The 19693-nt window shown below is 37.3% G+C and overlaps 3 protein-coding genes across 4 annotated transcripts; 2 read left to right on the forward strand and 1 right to left on the reverse strand.

The window, feature by feature from the left end:
• Positions 1 to 1346: 1346 nt before the first annotated feature.
• On the forward strand, positions 1347 to 8216 carry LOC129571171 (uncharacterized). 2 transcript variants are annotated; one of them, XM_055450938.1, is made up of 6 exons: positions 1347 to 1634; positions 1730 to 2675; positions 3219 to 3360; positions 3837 to 3861; positions 3969 to 4096; positions 7531 to 8216. In XM_055450938.1, exons 2-6 carry the CDS (start codon positions 2368 to 2370, stop codon positions 7909 to 7911), a joined length of 984 nt encoding a protein of 327 aa, XP_055306913.1. In that variant the 5' UTR covers positions 1347 to 1634; positions 1730 to 2367; the 3' UTR covers positions 7912 to 8216. The 2 variants fall into 2 exon arrangements, with proteins under 2 accessions (XP_055306913.1, XP_055306920.1); XM_055450945.1 differs by lacking the exon at positions 1347 to 1634 and having other exon boundaries at positions 1663 to 2675.
• Positions 8217 to 13507: 5291 nt separating this feature from the next.
• Positions 13508 to 17215, forward strand: LOC129571227 (homeobox protein DLL-4). The gene is made up of 4 exons (XM_055451001.1): positions 13508 to 14760; positions 14898 to 15033; positions 15177 to 15580; positions 15700 to 17215. The coding sequence occupies exons 1-4, from the start codon at positions 14117 to 14119 to the stop codon at positions 15962 to 15964; spliced, it is 1449 nt and encodes a 482-aa protein (XP_055306976.1). The 5' UTR covers positions 13508 to 14116; the 3' UTR covers positions 15965 to 17215.
• On the reverse strand, positions 16706 to 19176 carry LOC129571238 (uncharacterized). Its single transcript, XM_055451008.1, has 4 exons — positions 18905 to 19176; positions 17896 to 18829; positions 17552 to 17776; positions 16706 to 17440 (listed from the first exon to the last, which is right to left on the reverse strand). The coding sequence occupies exons 1-4, from the start codon at positions 19020 to 19022 to the stop codon at positions 17203 to 17205; spliced, it is 1515 nt and encodes a 504-aa protein (XP_055306983.1). The 5' UTR covers positions 19023 to 19176; the 3' UTR covers positions 16706 to 17202.
• Between the last annotated feature and the right edge of the window lie 517 nt (positions 19177 to 19693).

Here is a 19693-nt window from a genome sequence, read left to right on the forward strand (position 1 = left end):
AAAGTGCGGAATTTGCCGTTATTGACGGAACACGAACGTTATTTCAAGTGTAGCAGTAAAACAACAACAACAACAAACAACGAGAAACATCACAACAACTTGTTCACCTCAAAATTTCTATTGAATTACTTCAGGTTCATGAGTTTTTTTTTGCTTTGAATGCAACAAAGAACTGGATTGGTTGTTCATTCTCATCTGATTGAATATCTGATTACTTTGGCAACATAATTCCATGTGTCGTTATTTAATGAATAATTCATCGAAGTGAATCAATATTAGTGTGTTGAATTAAATGAAAATCATTTAATGAACTGGAGCGCACCGAGAATTATGCTATCGGATTGAATGAGCGAGAAATAGAGCGAGAGACAGAGGAAGCGGCGGGAGAGTGCTGTTGATGTGATTATTTTGCTGCATCGATTACATTAAATATCACACACAATTCCACAGCATCGCGCATAAGTAATTTTTCACATTCGTGCGCACACACCGAATCAATCAGGTATTTAAGATAGAATGGGATGCTGCGATTCGGCAGCGCTGGAATAATACGATTGAAAGGGAAAATATAACAATTACGGTGCGAATCGTATTTACTCGCCGAAACAATTACGGTCCAGATCAAGGTTCTTTGCAAGCTCGAGAGAAGAAAAAAAAACAGCAACATCAGCAACGGCAACAACAACAATAACGGCGGAATTCGAATACATATGTTTGTATGTGAGCATGCGCAAGCGTCTTTTTGATAATTGTGTATATGGTTTATGGCCCATGATTTGGTTTCCCTTTCTATTTACCTGTCAGCCCAATGTTGTTTACCTCTTACACACGATCACAATTACATTCGTAGAGAGACATGATTATTTTTTTTGTTTCTCTCCATTTAGATTCGAATTCAAAGTTGATGTGTCTCTTTTCCTTTTCTGAGATAGTGACGACAATCGTCACGCACACACAGACACGCACAGCACACCAAAGGGATATTGCAACTTTTTTGACCAGAAAAAACGCCATCTTACGTCGTGCCCGTAAATTATTTTACTGTACATTTAGATGGTAGAGCTTGAACAAAAGTTCGACACTATGCATAAACTTGGAAAGATCTTAATAAACTTGATGAAATACATATATTTTATGGTCGTTGCAATACCCCTATGCAGCACACACACACACACATCGCGAAAGAGAGAAGTGTACAGTAAAATAAAATTAAAAGCAGCACCGTATGAGCACCAACAACAAACAAACAAACGAAAAGAAAAAAACTACAGGTGAGTGCTAGTTAGTACAAGAGAGTCAATTTACGCGCATTTATGCGGTGTATACATGCTGTTGGCATGCACACGGGGCTCGCGCGTTCGCCATCATTTGGCTATATAGTAAAATACGATGGAAAAAAAAATAACTGGGAATTTGTCAATGAATAAACACAATCACGCGTCGTCAAGAAAGAGAAGCGAGTCACATTCATAGACCACAACACAGTGTAAAGCACACAAACAAACGAAAAACCAAATAAAACGAACGAAAAGAAGCAAGAAGCACAAAAACAACCAAAACACACTCACACCACACAGCAAATAGCATACGTATGTTTCTCTCGTCAACCGGGGCCCCGAACTGGAAAACGCCAGGTAGTTCAGAGACGTGCTCACGCTAAATGATTTAGTTGTAAACGAACACAAAATTAATTCGTACCTATTTTTTCTGTCGTTGTGCCTCTCTCTAGATGAAACAAAGTCAGTCTTGTTTCCAACCGTTACTACAGTCATATTGCACGCAAACACCTCAGAAGAAAAAGAAGAAAAAACATTCCAACCGACCTTTGTGCAACGGAGCGACCAATGAAATTGGGAGAGATAAAGAGAGAAAAAAAGCCATAAATAGTTTCAAGATACCACAGAAAAATCGTTGGAAATTTTTCGTCGCGGAAAATCGTCGAAATTGTTGAAATTTGTCGGCACACAACATCGAGTGATAGAAATAAAAAGAGTAATTAGTTCATTTATGATTAGCAAATTGTGGAATTGAGCATAAGGAAAAGCGTGCAAGTGACGAAATCTCGAACAACATACAGTAGAGTGGCAGAAACAGCAGTAGCAGCAGCAGCACAGCTGATAGTGGCTCAAAGCAAAGAGGCGAACGTGAAATAATTCAAGAAAAGAAGAAAAAAGAAAAAGAAATAGCAACTACAACAACGACAACAACGTGCACTCAGAGTCGTAGAGAAAGAGAGCGCATAAGTGCGCTCAACATACTTCACTTCGTCCACCAACAAAAATGTGAAATACAAATCCAGTTTTTTCGCTTTTTTGTCATAAATGAAGAAATTTCGTAGTAGACAAATCATAAATATTATACCAACAAATGAAATTGTGTAAATTAGTGAAGACAACAACAACCACAACGGCGGCCGCATCAACATTAATCGTATTCGTGTTACGAATCATAGCCGTTGCCGCGACCAAACTACAAATCAGTGGAAAGAAAAACATGATTCCAATGGTCGTACTCATATTGTTCGGCATCAGTATGAATTTAGTACGTGCAGAAAATCAATATCGACAGCCGCATCAGCAACAGCAACAGCGTTACCAAAACAATAATAATAATCGACAGCAACGAATGCAGCCAAATGTATCCGATGCCACCGACGACTCAGCCTATTATTACGAGTGCGTGTTATCGAAAATGAAATAAAAAAAAGCAGAGAAAAACAATAGCTCTACATATCATGTAGTGCTAAAAGGAGAAAAAAACAAAAAACAGCAAAACAGAGAATCGTCAATTAGGACAAATCAAATTTGGAAGATTTTAAGCAAATTTCCTGCTGATCGGAATACAAAATTGGCGCGAAAGAAGGAACACACACACCTACAAAACGACAAAAAGTATTCGCGTCTAGTACCCATTGTGTGTGTGTGTGTTTGTGATGTCTGATTAGCAGAAACAGAAATATTCGCTTCTCAATGCTAGATTTGTTTTGTTATATTTGTTTCTTTTCTCTATTCGCTGTGAAATTTTGTTTTGATCGGTATTTTAATTATGTTTTTTTTCTGTTATCTTTTTTTTCCAACCAACAAAAATAACGTTTCCTCAATGAATGGCCTTTCAATCTTTGTTCGGGTAAAAAACACACCAAACACAACGAAATATTTGAATGCAAATCGCCGTATTGCTTACATTGAATTTGGATACATTCCGTTCGCGGTGTGTAGAGATGATGAGGGCGATGAAGGGACGCAAGCCACCAATATCAACGAATTATTCGATTTTGCATTGGAGCTGCTGTGGGCGCTGGTCACCAAAAATGGGTGGGACCAGACCAAACTTCCCGATATATCCGAAGGATTTTCATACGTGAGTAATTGTAACCTTTAATTTTCGGGCCATATAATGGACACAAAGTGAGCGCAAACATGCATCGAACGCCGAAATCAAATAAAAACGTTCATTAAATTTTCGGGTGAAGAGAAGCGAAAAAAACAGCAGCCGACAGGCCGACTGAAAGAGAAAAAAAAAACAATTCGTGGAAAACGGCATGAAATTGTGTGTAGTGAAACAATTTAATAAATAATTTTGGTATTAAGTAATGGAACCAAAAAAAAAAATCGGTGTTATGTTCAGTGTTTGGATTACGTGCGATGAATTCAGTTATGTTGTGCAAAAAAAGGAGCGCGCGCGCATTCGCAAACATGATCACTCACAAAATGTTTGTCGGCGACCACTTTATGCACCAATTTCTCAAATGGCTTCCATGAACTGTCATAAACAAACATATTTATATAAATGCTCTTTTTTTCATACGTTTAATCCTATGTCTTGTGTGATTTCAGCGGCCTTTGCTAATCAATTATAATGGTAATGTAATGAGTCTATTTTTGAACAGATTTTACAAAAAAAATACGATAGAAACTAACAACACTATTTAAATATTCTCCGATCTTTTTTTTTTCGACAAAAATCAGCCGGAATCTTGATGACAAACGGAATGCTGTGGAATATACATAAAATTGCTAGATACGGTGATACTTACATGATATTGGATCGTCATAAGCTTAAGTTTTCGGGAAATTTACTCATTGAAAAAGTTAATGTGAGTGTGATTTTATTTCATTTTGTTTGGTTTCTCATCGATATCTCCTCTCATACCCGCGAATCATTCACAATGATTCATTCAAATATATGTCTTTCTCATGAAATTGTGTAATCAATGAATCAGAAAACGCCGAAATCGACCGGATTACTCTCCGTATATAGCCAAAAGTGGTTGCAATCAATTTGATGCCAGAAAATAACGGCAACAACAAAACGAACAACGCCAATGCTTACCATGTATTTATATGTACTGCCGATAGCGAATATATTGAACTTCGACGACTGTGTCAAGAACATGTAAAATTTTCGATTGATACACAGCCGAGACATTTTCGATTTGCGTCTGTTATTACTATGCCAATGCCAAGTCCGTACGAAAGAGAAAAAGGTGAAACATGAACAAGATGGAAACAGAGACGCATAATTATCGATCGAATAGAGTTCTATCTTGTTGTTGTCTATGTCTCTATATTTTGGTGTGCCTATCATCGTTCAAAAATATCTGTCGGTTTTGGCTGATGGTCTACCATCATTATAATCTCGGTAATCGTGCAATTTGTTCAATAATACATAGTGTTTTCAGTGTGTCAATTGTGTGCCTTGACAATATATCCACAGAAAAGAGAAACAATCTCACTCAATCATCGAGTGCGCGATTGACGAAAGACGCACATTCAACAATAGAAATGTTTGTGTTCAACGGTTGTTTCGGTTGTCATCGAACATCAACCATGTTGACCTCCTCCAGTGTTAAATTCAATCGATTGTCTGTATTTGTGTGTGTGTGTGTTTGTGTGCTCGCGTTCAGTTTTGCTCCGCATATTTCGATGTTAAATTCAATTTTATGGCTAAAATGTCGATAGATTTTTTGTGCAAAAAACAAATACCAACGACCGCAATCGAGGAAAATATCTTTACATTTTACGCCAGAAGCAGCATAGTTACCGCTGTCGCAGCAGCAGCAGCAGCAGCAGAAGAAGAAGTGGCAGAAAAGCACAGTTAATCATTTCACAATATGTTTACTTGAGCAGCTAATTTTTGCATCATACATTTTTCATCATGTGACGTGCGTTTGATTAATTCAACAGCGATAACAAAAAGTAACAACGACAAAAAAAATTAGACTAATAGAGCTCGTGCTCTGTATTCACAAATACAGGGCGGATACAACAACAACAACAACAATAAAAAAACACCTGAGCCGAAGGACCCGAATCAGATAGATTTTTTCTTGTGATTGCCATAGCCATGATTATGAGTACTCCTCTATCTCACTCGCATGATGAAGCATTTATCATTTGACGATTTGGCTAATTAATTCGGCGGTTTGCGCAGTACAGCTTAACGTGCGCGCACGCTTGCGCTCCGCTCAATGTTTACACATTTTGACTGCTACCACCGCTGGCCAACACCGCTAATTTTTTCATAGTTTTAATGGGTCGCATGCCATGCGAACAACATTTAAAAAGGAAGAACAAAAACATACCGGTAAAAGTGAATTTATCGGCGCCACAGGTTTTTTTCGCTTCTACTGCTCAAGGGGGAAATCACTAGAAAGTAATTGCAGTAATAGCAAAGTAATAGTTGAAATTCAAAAGTAATAGCAATTATTTTTTGTGTAACTATTACTTTGCTATTAACTTGCTATTATGTCCAAAAATCAACAATTACATTGCTATTACTTTATTTTTGCTATTAGTTTGCTATTACTTTTCAGATTTGCATGGAGAAAAGTAATAGCAAATAGCAAACTAATTGCAAGCAATAGTGGCCAATAGCAAAGTAATAGCTGAGTGATTCCCCCCTTGCTACTGCTGCTGCTGCTGCGTCGAACATCTACCAATGTGTAGCAATAATAATGTCGCTCGCACCTCTCTTACTCTCTGTTTGCGCGCGCGCGCCTTTCAATATTCCACAGTGATGGTAGCCTTCAACTTAAAAGAATTGCCTAATCTGTTTAATCGCGGTTTTTTCGGCATTTTTATTTCATTCCATCAGTTATTTATTCGCTCCATAGACGGACACATTGCCATTCTTCAAGCGCGTTGCTGCTTCGATTTTTAAACCATCATTCAGTTTGCATCGCTTTGCATCTCGATCGATGTGTCGATGTGGGAAGCCTCGAAAATTATACCTTCAGCCATCCAAAAAATTCATCGTGTCACATGCTCAATACGCATAAGTTCTACGATGAATGAAACAGCAACAACCACAACAGCAGCACCAACAGTGTACCACCAGCGAAAAAAGAGTAACATTCAAGCGGCTGGTAGTTTCCAAAAACCACGCAATTATATTCAAATTAAAGTGAACTATACACTGCAATCGCAATCCTCTCGTCGATGTGCTCGGCACAGAATGGTACAACGTTCACCGCGTCGCTGGTATGGGACATGATGTAGATTCATAGATATGTAAATAATTTTATGGCTTTTGCTGAGTCTCGAAGTGATTGCAAACCGCACTCGCGCGACTGCATTATTCAATGAAATTCAGAAATATAATCGAACATATGTTGAAGCGAATGGAATTTCACGAGAGACAGTCGCGTCGCGCTCTGTGTATGTTGTGTGTGTTGTTGTATGGAGAGTGCATGCCGATTGAACTGTTGGTACCATGTTGAGTGTAAGTCTGGTATCGCATCACAGTGTGCAATGTGATGGGTGCGCGTTGCGCGCGCTAGCTCCAGAGAGTGCACACTGCACACGTTCCAAATAAGCATTTGTAGTGTTGAAGCATTGACAACAACTTTAATAAACACACATTCGGCCAGATGACATGCACTAGGAAATTTCTCACTCGCGAGTGAATCGCCACGCGGTATCACTAGCTAGCGCAGGATAAAAAAGACACGAAATTATTGCCGATTTGCCACAAATTGATGTTTCTCATTCCAAACTGAGTGTTATGCTTTATGCACGCCAGACAAACAAAACGCCGCGGTTCGGCGTTAAGTTGGCCATAAATTATTGCAAATACACGTGCATACAGTCGATGCGGTTGCTCATAAGTTTTGCACAATATAACAGCGAGTCGTTTGTTAATTATTTTACGATTGTTGCTTGGCGTAGATGCAGAGCGAGCAAGCGAGTAATACTCGCCGAGTACTCAACAAGTATTTGAGGTGAACCGAAGTCGGGCGGAAATCGGGCGTGCATTGGCGCATTTCTTCTATGCATTCACCGCGGCACACATACTATATTTGCCACAGTCTAAATTGAGTGTGTTCAATTAACGGCACAACTTATGCAAAGCAAAAACCAATTGATTATGCTTTGACAACGATTGTTTTTCATGCCAACGCAAATCATCTACAGAACAATCGACGGATTGATTGAAAGCACATTGCGAAATTAACGAAAGCAACAACAAAAAATACACAGATGCCGATCAATTCACTTTTTTTAATCGTGTTTTTTCCTATTTTTTCAGTTTAGCTACGATGTTAAGGCTGATGTTATGGGCTTGGGACCGACGATAACCGTTGATGGAACGGTTGTCGAAACCATATTGGGCAGTGATTTTTCCATTCCGCTCAACGACACCAATTTCAATTTAGATGACTTAAAAATATTGTCACTCGGTCACATCCGTGTCCAATTGACCAGTGGAAACCTACTGCGAACGGTGTCGGGTCCATTTTTAACCATAATCACGCAATTATTTCGCGCCAAAATCAGTACATCAGCATCGGATGGGATCAAGGACTATGTGGCGGATTTGATGAAATATGCAAATAAAATTGATTTATTTGAATTGAAAAAATCCCTTCGAACACTTCTCGGTAATCTGAAGTCAGCCTATAAAATTTAATTTATTCTTTACCAACTAAAATACAAACAACAAGGAAGAAACAAGATAGAACAATTGCTAAATGTTTAAATTTAGGGATAATATGTTATGCTAAAAAAGAAGCGAACGAAATGACAAAACGAAAAGTAATCATTTTTTATAACCAAAGAAGAAAAAAAAACGAACAGAATAATCTTGAGTATGGCTTTTTCATTATTTTCTCTGGTGCAAACATAATGTGGTGTGAAATACGTACTGTACATGAAATTTGCTCTGATAAATAAAGAGTTCGCTGTCGACCAGCCAGTGATATCATCATCGAACAATTGATTGATTAGAGTTTTTTTTCTACAGTCGCCATTTTGCTCATCTGTTCCATAAATGACTTTCAACATAACTGACACGTCATTTTTTGTTGCTTTCTATCCGTTTCGTAATCGATGTTGTTCGAATTTCTGCAATCAAAAACACTTGAAAGGTAAGTAGAATTGTTCACTCTCTCTTCAAGTGGACGCTCTCAAAGCGTAGCCAATGCTCAATCAATGAGTTTCCCAGAAGGTTCATAATGTTACTAACCAACATTCGGTTGAATGCGAATTTTCTTTTGAAAATCTATCATGAATTTAATGCAAATTAATTCGACCTTGGACAGGTAGTCGCTTTTATTTCCTGAAAAAAAGATGTTCGACATTTGACTGATTCAATGTGTGCTTGTGCGTATGATTTGATCAACATGCATAACGCACGCAATTTGCATTCCATTTTAAATGGAATATCTTGATTTGATTTAGTTTGGTCTGGGAAAAGTTCAATTTGTGTCAGCCACAGCAACATTTTTGTTTTCGAATAACAATTTCGAAAAGTAATTATATTAACCAACAAAATGTTATCAAATTACACGAGCTACGACGAAAGGTAAGTTTCAACTCAACAGTCAATGATTTCCGAAATATGATGACTTGAAAATATGATGAAAACAATGAAATGCACACTTGAAAAATTCATTGAAATATGGAGCATATACGCTTTGAGCAATGGGTGAACTATTTATAATTTTCGAGAGCCATTTCGAAAAGTTTCTTGTTTGTGGCTTTTGAGGTAGCATATTGCAGTGCATAGATAACATTTATTGCTTTTTTTCAAGTGAGCACCAACTTTGTTGCTCAACTGAAAATATTGAAACTGGGATAATACACACACACATGCATACTGCGCATATGCCATGCGTGTGATTAAATTTACAAGTTAATTAGGATGTGGAAATATACGTGGAAATAGTACACTATTTAATATCAATTTTCCATGAATTCACAAAAATAGAAAAAAATGGTATTAAATAAAACTGTGTGTTTTGCGGCCTTGATACAAATTTATTTAAAGTGATAAAATGTGTTATCGTTCTATTTAATTTAATCTCTGGTTGACTACGTAAATAATCGAGGGGCAAATCACTCTTAGGTATTACTTTTACATAAATGGTATTACTTGGTATTACTTTCCGTACAAATCAAAAGTAATACCAGGTGTATTACTTCTATTGATCAGTATTACTTGGTATTACTTGGATATAACTTTTTTTCGGTATTACTTTTTTCATAGAAATATCAAAAGTAATACCAGAGGTATTACTTTTCTATTTGGTATTACTTTTGAGTGATTTCCCCCTTGTAAATAATAATAATCCCACAATCAAAAATAAATTCGAATTCCAACCGTAATTCGATCACAGGTGCACCGGGATTTGCACAATAGATTAATTAGGGCCATTTTAAATGGACATGCTAAGCGCAACCAATTTTATGTAAATCTTGTCAATAAATATTAATCGAACATTGAAATCAGTGCACACGTTAAGGGTGGCGAGAGGAAAATACAGAGAGAGAGAGAGAGAGAGAGAGAGGGGAGCCATAAGAATTAATACCAATTTCGAATTGAAGCGTTTTGATGACACTTAATTGATGACATGGAAACATTTTAATCGACACAAAAAATCAATTAACACATTGTTCATCTGAATTGAGACAGTGTGCAGCGTGTGTGTGTGTGTGTGTCAGTGAAAAATTGAAGAGCTGCGCCGCCGTTTGAAATCAAACCAAATACAATTTTGTGTAATTGGTTCAACAGTTTAGCAATTAGTGTAATATGAATGTGGCATTTGGATGTCTTTATTGTTTGTTCCGAGCCAACGGCGATTCTCTCAAGCCCAATTTAATTTTTCACAGTTTCATTTTCATTTGACACTGTCGATTTGCTCTCGGATATTGATATCAATCGTGTACACACAAAATCATCATCGCCATTTGGTGTCTCTCTCTCTCCTTCATCGCTGTTGTATGCGTGTAAAAATGGCCTGGTGTGCAGTGTGTGTGTGACACATAACACACAGTAGATCATTTCCATCAACCAATTTCAAATACGATTGTGCTTGCACCACAAAACAATACTAATTAATGTTAATATAATTTAATTTTTGTTATTAAATCAGATTATGGAACTTATACTGATTATAATTTCAATTAATGTTTATTGAACAGTGTTTTATGGCCGGGCGAGTGTGAGCGAGCCAGCCAGTAAGGCTGATTATAGTTGCAAAACTCTGTTTGAGGGTTGTACTCACTACTCACTGGGTAAAATACTATGGCATTTCCAATAAAATTGATGAATTGAATTGAGAGAGAGATGAGACCGCGCGCGCTGAAGAGACAAAGAGGATGGTTGCATAGCCACAGGAACATGACATTAATGAAATTGTGAATAATTGAGGCATGCTGCTATTCAATTGATTTTGGTTAATATTTTGACACTTAATGCACTTGTCAATGTGGTGATGAAAGAAAATGCTGTTTGAGTTATTGGTGCGCGCGAAGCTGCGTATGGGTGATTCATGGTCAAGTTCATCGCATTTTAATCGCATTGCAAAATGATTTCCAATTAAATACCATCATCGTTAATCTGATCAAACCGGATTTGTTTCCGATACCAGCCGTCCCCTTCGTTTCCTATTAATTAGGAAGCAAATTCATTTAACTGGTTTATCTCGGTTCTTTGGCACACGAATCACATTTCATCACCGTTATGTAATCGGGTGTTGAGGCATTTTTCCCAAATGGATATTATCGAATTTAGGCAATTGGACGGAATTTTCGTGAGAATCAAGTGTAAAGCACGAAATGGCTATCTGCTGCGGAATGCAATTTGGTTTGGTGACCCGAACGAGATGGATTGATAAGCGAAAATGAACTCGGCCGAATTGCAGCGTATGTTTTTCTCTCTCGTTTGATTGGATTTGATTACTTCGAGTCCATTGGTTTATATTAAACTAAATTAGTAGTTTGTTAGAAGTTCGTTAACGGCTCTTGCGCGCGGCGGCCGCACATTTTCGAAACCTAGGAAGGTTGCATTATTAATATTATTGCTTTAAATTATTTTAAATTTAAAAGTGAAATTTAATTTTTGCCGATGTGATATAAACAAAATCAAAATCATTTTATTGCCCACTTGGCGGCCACACATTAATTTTTAGTTTGTTTTTATTTTCGTTCACGGTATTACACACCGCAATCGCCGCTGCAGCCGTGGCCGTGCAACGCCGAAGCATTTTTGCATAATGCATTTGATTTGGCGCTTCGGGATGATGCTTTGCAATTGGCCTGCTCTCTCGTGCTCTGGCTGGAATTCATTTTTCGTGAATCATCCCCGCAATCGCTGCGCTTTCAATCAATTTGCTCGGACCAATTTTTATTAGATTGTTTAATTAACGTTTTGTTTTATATTCAACTTGAATAATGAATTGAATGGAACAATAACAACAAATAATTTCAATTTGTGTTGCGTACAGTATGGAATATGCGATTGTGGTGCTTGGATATGTGATTAAATCGGCAGTGATTTATGGACATTCTCTCGCTGAAATGATATTAATTTCGATGCGTTAACGGTACGTTCTGTATTTTCGATCGATGAAGCGACAAATACGAGAATATTGAAACGAGGAAGTGAATTTTGCCTTGAACATTAGACATTTAAGGCTTTCGCCTGAACAAATTCATACTTGAACTATTCCCACATTTCAATTTGTGAATTTGTGTTTGAGTTTCTCTATCTCCCTCTGTGTGTGTGTGTTTGTGCGCGCACATAATGAAATATCGCATCTCCCAAAAAATTTAAAATATCTCTAAAACAGCTCGACAAACGTCCAAAGTGTTTTGCGCATCAATGAAGATAAATTGATGCTTTCAATGATGATATACATTTCACGCCGTGCTGTGTGTTTGATGGAAATTTTTCCGTAGCTGCATCGCATACAGAAAACGGCTCCGACAAATCGGTTTCGAGATGTGACTATTTTGCGCACATTAGTTGTATTCGAAATAGCGATCTATGTATTTCTCAAGAAAAGTTTCGTCGCATGACGTTGATTCACTCACCATTATTATGTATCATCGTCGTCATCATCATGTACCCGTATTATGCCAAACAACAAAAACGACCCGCGCGACCATTCTGCCACAGTTATTCATATTTTACGACAATTTCAAATTGCTCATTTCGAATCCCACACTCTCGACCCGAAGCCCACTCCAATCGCCGCAAAAACGAAAATGAAACACATACAACAAAAAAAACGACGAAGAAATATTCATTTCGAACAAACCATTCATTAAAATATATACACATTTTTCCCCTTCGATCGTAATATTTTTTGCTTGAACTTTGACTCGATATGGAAATTGTACGAACGCGCGCACATAAACGGCAATGTCAGAACGTCGTTGTGCGCAAGAGTGTGAATCGGACAGAATCGAAAAAAACAGAGAGAAAGAGAGCGAAGTGAACGACTAATAGTATGAGTGAACCATACACGTGACCCCTATATGAACTCTCAAACATATTTTATTGACTATTTCAGTAGCGCGTCAAAAGGCGCGAGCAAGAGAATATATTGAAATTGATGGTAAGAATAGACGAATGCATGCGCACCACGATCCCCGAATCCATCGTGCGCAATAGAGAAACATAGCCGATCGATGAAAATTCACACGAGGCAAAAAGCACCACACTCATAAAGTCATATACGCATCGATATGTAGGCAATATTGTGAATGGTCCGTGTGCGCAATGGCAGGAGGAGCCAGCATAATTTTTTCTGTTGTTGTTTTTTCATTCCTCTTTTCTTCTTCCTCAAAAATGCCATACACTAAGCAGGGCTAAGTCGATTCTATGCTCATTTTATTTGTTTCAGTCTGTGTGTATTTGGATGATGCCAATGCATGCTGTCTGTCACGCTGTCATACACCATTGCAGGAGCCGTAGGAACGTAATAAAATGTAGCATCGAACAATATGGTCTTCGTGAGAACGAACAGCGAACGAGAGATGAAATATCGAAACAGAGCACACGATAAGCGGGCTATCCACTCTATACACACAACAAAGAGCAGAAAGGAAAGAAAAAGAGAACAAACGATTCACAAGAATTTTTAGGGCACAAACTATAACGTTATTATGACGATTTTAGTCTCGTCTGTACGAACATGTGCTCTTCTATTGGCTACTGGGGCGGAGTTTAAACGATCCTCTTAATTGGGTATAAATTGACGAACCGTTATGATATTAACATCATTCTCATTTTAAATCTCGCCCAGAATGCGAGCTAAAAGAAAGTCCTGCTTCTAAGTCGAGAATTTCAACACTAACTTTTTGTTCTAACTAAAACTCGTGACGCTTCGTCTAAAGTTTTTTTTAAGTTTTCCATAAATTTGTTTTGAAAGAAAAAGAAGAAAAGTTCTATTCGATAATTTTAATTAAATTCAATGAAAAAGTATAATAAAAAGTTAAATTTTGTGGTGATTTTTTACAATAATTGTAACCAAAGTAATCCAAACCAAAGTTTTTGATTTAATTATGAAAGTGAAACATGACCAAAAAATAAATTTGTTATTTTGTTTGATTAAATAAAATCGATAGAAAATTCATCAAAAGTATTAACTAGTCACAGTGCAAAATAACTCATTCTGCGGAGTGATTAAAAGATATTTTATTTGATAAAAATCTTGAAAAGAACATTCGATTGATAAAAATCGGCATTTCAAACATTTTTCCGTCGCTTTGTCTCCACTTTATAACCAATCACAAGAAGAATCATTCAAAAACCCAGTTTCAAGTGCCTTTTAAAGATAAAAAAACCGGGGCAAAGCGAAAAGTTCAATTCTGTGAGCCACCAAAAAATGGAAACATCTTCATTCGACGATCAGATTTTTAACGATTTCACTGGTCCATTAAGTCCGCTTGGTGCGAAACAAATAACGCAAGGTGGTCACAGTATACACGTGATGCTCGGCATGAATTCGACTGGATCACCGGACATGTGCAATCAGCGTTTGCCTGAGGTGCAAAGTCTGTTGCCCGGCTCACCAAAGCTAACGCATTACAAAGCGCTCGATTACATGGGCAATAAAATCGATTATAACACGAAATTGGCATCGTATTCGCCGACACCGCCGCCAAAATATGAGTATGTCAATGGGAAAATGGATCAATACTCACCGAATCACATGCCAAAAATCGAATACAAGCCCATGGATTACAATTTAAATCCGAAAATGGAATATGGCAACGCTAAACTGGAATATGATCCACACATGCAAATGTATCAGCAACAACCTGTTTCGGTGGTGCCGCCAACATCAACGCATCACATTTCAACATCGCATTCACTGGAATCGCCGTTGATGAACGATAAAAAGAAAGCCGACGGTCAATGCGATCAATCGGACAATCAATCAGTTAGTCAATCCGACGCATCAAGCACATCAAAGAAGAACGATAAAAAGAAAGGCGATATCAATGGTGTTAAGAAGAAAAAAACAAGGTAAAAAAATGCCTATGGACAAATGCCATGTGATGGATAAATATCTAAAAGCGAGCAAAATTCTTTGAAAAAACAAAAGAATGAGCGAAAAAAACCGAATTGGTTGGTGCTGAATTACGAATTTTTCATCCTTTCAGAACAACGTTTACAGCCTTTCAGTTGGAAGAATTGGAGCGTGCCTTTGAACGTGCACCATATCCTGATGTATTTGCCCGAGAAGAACTCGCTCTTAAGCTGCATTTGAGCGAATCTCGAGTTCAAGTTTGGTTTCAGGTATGCCGTTTTTTTTTTTCATGTGTACATTTTTTCTCTCCGATCCGCATTGTCATTCGATTTCTTCGAAAATTTATCAGAAGAGGATTTTTTTCCGCTGTCTCGACATAATTCATGGAATAAACGAAAATATTCATTTACAGAATCGTCGTGCTAAATGGCGTAAGCGTGAACCACCCCGCAAGTCAGGTTACATAAATACGAATAGTCCATCGACAGCGCTTGGTACACCGTTGGGACCGCCATTTGCTCCATTCCAGCAAAACACAGCGGTCAGCCCACCAGGCAGTGTCGATAGTTGGACAAGTTATCAATCGCCATACGAACTGAGTCCACATTTCAGCCTATTGTCACCAGCGGCCAGCCCATACGGTTCATTTTCGGGTCAATATGGTACAGCTTATGTGCATGAAAATCAATTGTATCCCGTGCGCCAGCACTATGAGTACGGAAGCCCACCGCGCGTTGCCAACGGTGAAATCGATGATAAAACCGACCATTACACAACCGCAATGGATGACAAATATGACAATCCATGCACCGAAACGTAAGTTCCGATCAAAACTCATCGAGATTCTCGAAACCATAATCTTGTTCTATTTCATAGCAGTAGCTAACTAATTTTTTTTCTTTTTTTTTCGCTCTTCCTCTCTTTCTCTCGTTTAGCGTTCCGAATGGAAAATACATGGACGAAATAAAGTACAGCAATATGCATAACGTCGAACCGAAGTACACAAATTGTCACATCGATGATCATTCGATAAAAACGTTGCCGCCGCCATCGTCAACACAGCAGTATGCAACAACAACAACGACCAATTTAACCACAGTTGGTGGTTGTCATACGGACGATGTCACTGATAATATGACTATTAAATCTGAAGATGCCAACGTTACGCACAGCTATGTTTTGCCTCCTTTTTTACATTGAAACGGACCGAACTATGAGCATCGCATTATCAATGTTTTTAGCTACGATGTAAATATGATGTATATTAGGTATGTGTGTGTGTGTGTGTGTGTGTGTGTGAGTGTGAAGAATCCAAATGGGCATTAAACTGCTGCGAACAACACACGCATTCCATACCTATTATTTTCGCGCTCCAATAAACAACTGAGAGCCCTGCTGTCAATGGACGATGAGCTATTGATTTTTATTGAATGCCAACGAAAAATGCCTTCAGTTTATTTTATTTTATTTTATTTTATTGAAAATCATTACTTTTATTTTTGCTTTCATTCAGTTTTATTTAAAGTTTCTTTTTCTTGCCTTTTCTGCGTGTCCGTTTATATAGTGTTTGTGCGTTTTTGTTGTAGATTTTTAACGAGAAAAGTTTCATTTAAAAAAAAATGTCTTATTTTTCGTCAGATAATGCAATTTGATAAGGATGACAGTCGGCATAAGCTGAGTCATTCGAGATGTTGCAGAAATAATGGATTACGGGTGAAATTCGAATCGTGAATAAGTTCACACAATCGAGTTCAAGGAACTCCAAAGAGATTTACAGTAATTTTACAATTAGTATACATTTTTTTCATTCGGTTCTTGAGACAAGTCTTCGTTATCAAATAGCACCGATTTGAGTTTTTATTCAGTGAACTATCGAATTCAATTTAGAAATTAGATTTAATTTAATTTAATGTTGTTTGTCCGCAACAAAATCCAAAGACGTCTTGCCAAAACAGTATTCCATATATTTAAGCCTTGAGTGTTGATTTAAATCGGTCATCACATTCTTTTTTAGCCTTAAGTGTATAACTCTAATCAATGTGCATTCCAAATGTGCCTTCATTATTTCGACTAGTTCCGAATAATTTACATTCTAAATTTTAATTATAAAATTACTATATTTGTTAAGGCATCCAAAGAACAATTTCAAACCAAAATTATTCCAAGAGCCAAAATAATATCGTAGAAATAAGAGGAACATGAAACGAACGCTAAATTTTAAGTTTTGTACATTTGAAAAGCATGAGCTGCTTTTAGTTGTTTTTGAGAGCATTTGGTGCAATTTTTTTTCTGATTTCTCAAGCAAAATGATCAACAAACTCATGTAAATAGATCGATGGAGTAAATTGTTTTTCTCATTTATGTTTAACACTATTTTATGCCAAATACGTATAGTGACTAAATATACTCAATTATTTTTTTGTTTCTTCTCTTGTATTTTATGACCAACAACTTATTTGTTTGACCATTTCTTCCATTTCCCAACTTTCATCATCGTTAAATTCGGCGGCGCGTGAATTCAGGTAAATCCCTTCACCATTGAAACCAGATTTCTTTTCTATGGTGTATACGCATAGTCGCAATAGTTCTGATTTACTCAATTGTTCTGGGTTGATATTCAGTCTTGCCGTTTCCACAGGATCTTTCAGCCGGTCGAAAAATTCTTTTATTTCGTCTCTGGAAGCGAATAGTTATCATTTAATGATTAATGAATGAATTGATGCTACAGCTGAAAGAAAGCTGTGAAGACTCAAAAGAAATCACAATATCATAAATTGATTGACTTACATTGAATATAGAATAATGGGCAGATCTTGGAAGATGTCATCATGAGTGAATCCTTTATTCAACAAATACTCAATATTTTCATGAACCACGGGAAATGAAAACATCGACGAGTGTGGATGAATCTGTAGAGCCTCATTGATTTCATCTTTTGATTTGTTGAAAACTTTACACAAATAGAATAGTAGCGGCCTATTCTTTCGAGTTATGAATCCATTCAAACAAAAACTGTGGAACAAATTTAGAAACTTGAATGAAATGAAATGATTGTTCCGTATAATTTTACGTAGATCGACGTGAAATTAGACTGAACAGTAAATTGATTTTTAAAATATTCCATTACTCACTTAACAAAAGTGTCACTGAACACTGAATCGAAGCGCTTTTTATGCTGTTTGGCATATATTTCGATAAGTCCCATGTTCACAATCACTTTTCCGATGGCAACGTGTTGTAGAAAGTCTTTACCATGTTTCAGTTTGCATATTCGATTGATGCGACTGCTCAATGTGTCAACGTTCATGAAGAATATTTTCGGTGCGAATGCAATGGCGTAATCAGGTACTTTATAATTGGCACAAATAACCTCAATTTCCCTGATGCGTTTCAAATTACATTTGGCTGCTATAGTCATAACCTGTTTCACATTAATACCACTAACAATGTCTACAGCCAGTAATTCTTCGATTTCTTCTGGTTGCATTAATAAAATAAATCTCGGCAGCTGGCTGACTGGTACTTTGTATGCATCTTCGAGCAGTTGCCTCGACCGATCAATGCTTTGAAGGGATCGTGTTTTTAGTCCGGGATAATATATCCACATTTCATCAATATCGGCTGATGTGTATTTGATGCGATTGAGCATATAGCTTCGAAGTGCCTGCCTGTGAATCGCTTCCAATCGCATTTGCCGATCGTAATTTGTATCAATGTCAGACTTCAGCGGAACTTTGGCCACCGTGAAAATATTTTCGATGACGTTGATATTTTTCGGTAGAAAATTAAAGCTTTGATTAAACTGCACCGACTTTGTCAAAATGTCCTTAATGTTGGCCAAACGATAGATGGTCACATTAGAATAACCAAGTTCGTGGAGCCGCTGGAAGTTGTTCAACAACTGAAACTCACTCTGTAGCAACACACTTGGATGTATTCTTATGTCGCTAGCATCAAAATTTAACCGCTTGAGTCGTTGTAGTGACTTTTTCATCTCATCTGGTCGGACTTGAAGCAAAAATTTGTTTTTCTTCAATAATTTGGCAATCACCTCCTTTGGACGTTCTATTTGGAAAGAGAAATAGTTGAAAAATATATCAAGTTTATCCCATTATTTCATCATCATTTTAACAAACTTACTCATCTCGGATCGCAAAACACTTTCAATAGCTGCAGTTTGTGTGCAATATTTGACCACGCCAATCCATTTGTGCTGCTTGAGAATCTGGCCGCTATCCAATATCCATCTACACAACATCGTTTCATCGGTTATAGTCCGTTTTTCAACTATCAAATGGCCCAAATTTTTAAAATCCACAGGAGCGACTCGAATTTGTTGTTTGTTATTATTCTACAACTGAATTGTACTGTCAAAACAAGGTTACGTTTACAAAGCGAACAGTGTCACTTTGACACTAACGTTTCTCTCCACACTGAAAACAAAATCTCCACCCAATTTGTCAAATTCCATTGGAAGCGTATGGAAAGAAATTTATTTGAACACTCTTTCCAAGTTTGATATCATTGATGAGATTTTGAATGTGTCTTATTTTTGCGAAAGATAGATAAATAGAGAGAGGGAGAGAGAGAGAGAGAGAGAGAGAGAGAGTGGCAATTGTTGAGAAATTGCTTGTCTTTGCAACTTGCATTCAATTCCAAATGTTTGAGATAGCGTGAGATAGCCAAATGCTTATCAAAATTCAAAGGAAACGAACATTTCTCCTTCTACATAAACCGTCTGAAAGTTGGAAACTCCGACTCTGAGTTGACATTTCTCCGAATTGATATCAAGTAGATTCCGTCATGCCATGAAAATTCAACTGTGATTATGAGTAATATCGCATCTTTCTCTTTTTTCTTCGTTGCCTTTTGTTTCAGTTTACTTTCTTCTTCCTCTCGCACTTCTTTCTTCTCTGTTCACTTGACCTT

Source organism: Sitodiplosis mosellana, unplaced genomic scaffold, assembly GCF_009176505.1.
Source record: "Sitodiplosis mosellana isolate CC-2019 unplaced genomic scaffold, AAFC_SMos_1.0 Smas_scaffold_1, whole genome shotgun sequence".
Lineage (NCBI taxonomy): Eukaryota > Metazoa > Arthropoda > Insecta > Diptera > Cecidomyiidae > Sitodiplosis > Sitodiplosis mosellana.